Source organism: Trichinella spiralis, assembly GCF_000181795.1.
Source record: "Trichinella spiralis strain ISS 195 chromosome Unknown Scfld1, whole genome shotgun sequence".
Classification (NCBI taxonomy): Eukaryota; Metazoa; Nematoda; class Enoplea; order Trichinellida; family Trichinellidae; genus Trichinella; species Trichinella spiralis.
Window position 1 is genome coordinate 2,329,205 of NW_003526940.1, and position 1,473 is coordinate 2,330,677.

General features: G+C 45.5%; 1 protein-coding gene across 1 annotated transcript; it reads left to right on the forward strand.

The window, feature by feature from the left end:
* Window positions 1-13: 13 nt before the first annotated feature.
* Tsp_08896 (putative integrase core domain protein) lies at window positions 14-1,456 on the forward strand (the record flags this gene model as incomplete). The annotated part of the gene is made up of 1 exon (XM_003381988.1): window positions 14-1,456. A coding segment is annotated over one exon (1,443 nt), but the record flags the coding sequence as incomplete, so codon positions are not given.
* Window positions 1,457-1,473: the final 17 nt, after the last annotated feature.

Consider the following 1,473-nt stretch of genomic DNA (forward strand, 5'->3'; position numbering starts at 1 on the left):
TAAAATTCTGGAGTCTGAGGATGATCCAAACGAAGTAGAGACGTTCTTTGTATTCTTGCACAAACATGCAGAAATCGAAGCACGAGTACATCAGGACAACCACAAGTACGGGAGACGAGATGGAGTCGAGATAAAGAAGAAAGAGCACCGACACTCCAACAAGGTCCTTTCCACGAGTGTATCGCCGGGAAACCTTTGCTCCATTTGCCGAGAGAATCACCATGTAGAAGGATGTCCCTTGTTTTTAAAGGCTACGAGACCGGAACGTTGGACATTAGCGAAAAAATATGGGTTATGTTTTCGCTGCCTGCGACAAGGACATCGATCGACTGATTGCAAACGCAGTCGCAATTCGAGGAATGTGACTTCGGTCGGCTTACACCGACTACTTTCAGAAGATAGAAACGTGAGGGCAGCTGAGGAAAACTGCACCCCACATGGAGATGAGCGTAGTGAGAAGAGCCCAGAAACAACACCGACCGATGTGAGTGAACCAACAAATGCTGTTAGGGTGTGTGCCAATAGAACAAGAGACACCCGAGATAGGACGTATTTGCAAACAGCTAAAGCGTACTTATACACACCGAACGGTAACTATACGAAAGTTATGTGTTTGTTCGACACAGGATCACAACGCTCGTTCGTGACAAAGGGAATTGCCGACAGCCTAGGACTGACTGGATTGAGTGAACGGGTGTGCATATCCACACTGGGAAACAACACCTGCCACAAGAAGCTACGAAGAGTCTCCTTTTCGCTAAAAGGAATTACTCCTAATAGTCAGGCCAAACAGATCAACGCCTACTGTGTCAATCGGATTTGTGACACATTGGAAGAAAATCCACCAGCAATGTGGGAACATGCGAAAGACTTGAACTTAGCCGACGATTTCCCACGTGGTCGTTGCGATGTCGACGTTCTCATCGGAATCGATTATTACTACCATTTCATAGAAGATGATAGAAGATGTGTAGTTGACGAATGGCTAGTAGCACTGCGATCCACACTTGGATGGATCCTTTGTGGTCAAGATTCGAGAACGAACTATACCGACACTGTTAAAGTGATGCGTATAGATGTGCGACCACGATGCGATTGCGAAAAGCATCACAGATTTGGGGAATTAAAATCGATCGGAATCATGGATCAACCTGAAACAGAATCACCAGCTGAAAGAAATGATATCCTACTATCGTGTGATGATGAGTTGGCCGCTTTAGTTTCTGCTAGACTAGTGACGTACGTAGGAAAACAATTGTCAATTGAGATCGACGAGATAGTCTGCTGGTCTGACAGTGAAGTAGCGCCTTCGTGGATAAAAAGCCCTGCTGTCAAATGGAAGACCTGTGTAAGAAACCGTGTTGAATCGATTCAACAGCTAACAGAAGCCAGTGTGTGGCGTTATTGCCCAACCGGCGAAAACCCTGCAGACATGCTAAGCAGCTTTTTTTTATAAAGAGTTTAGAAGAAAGT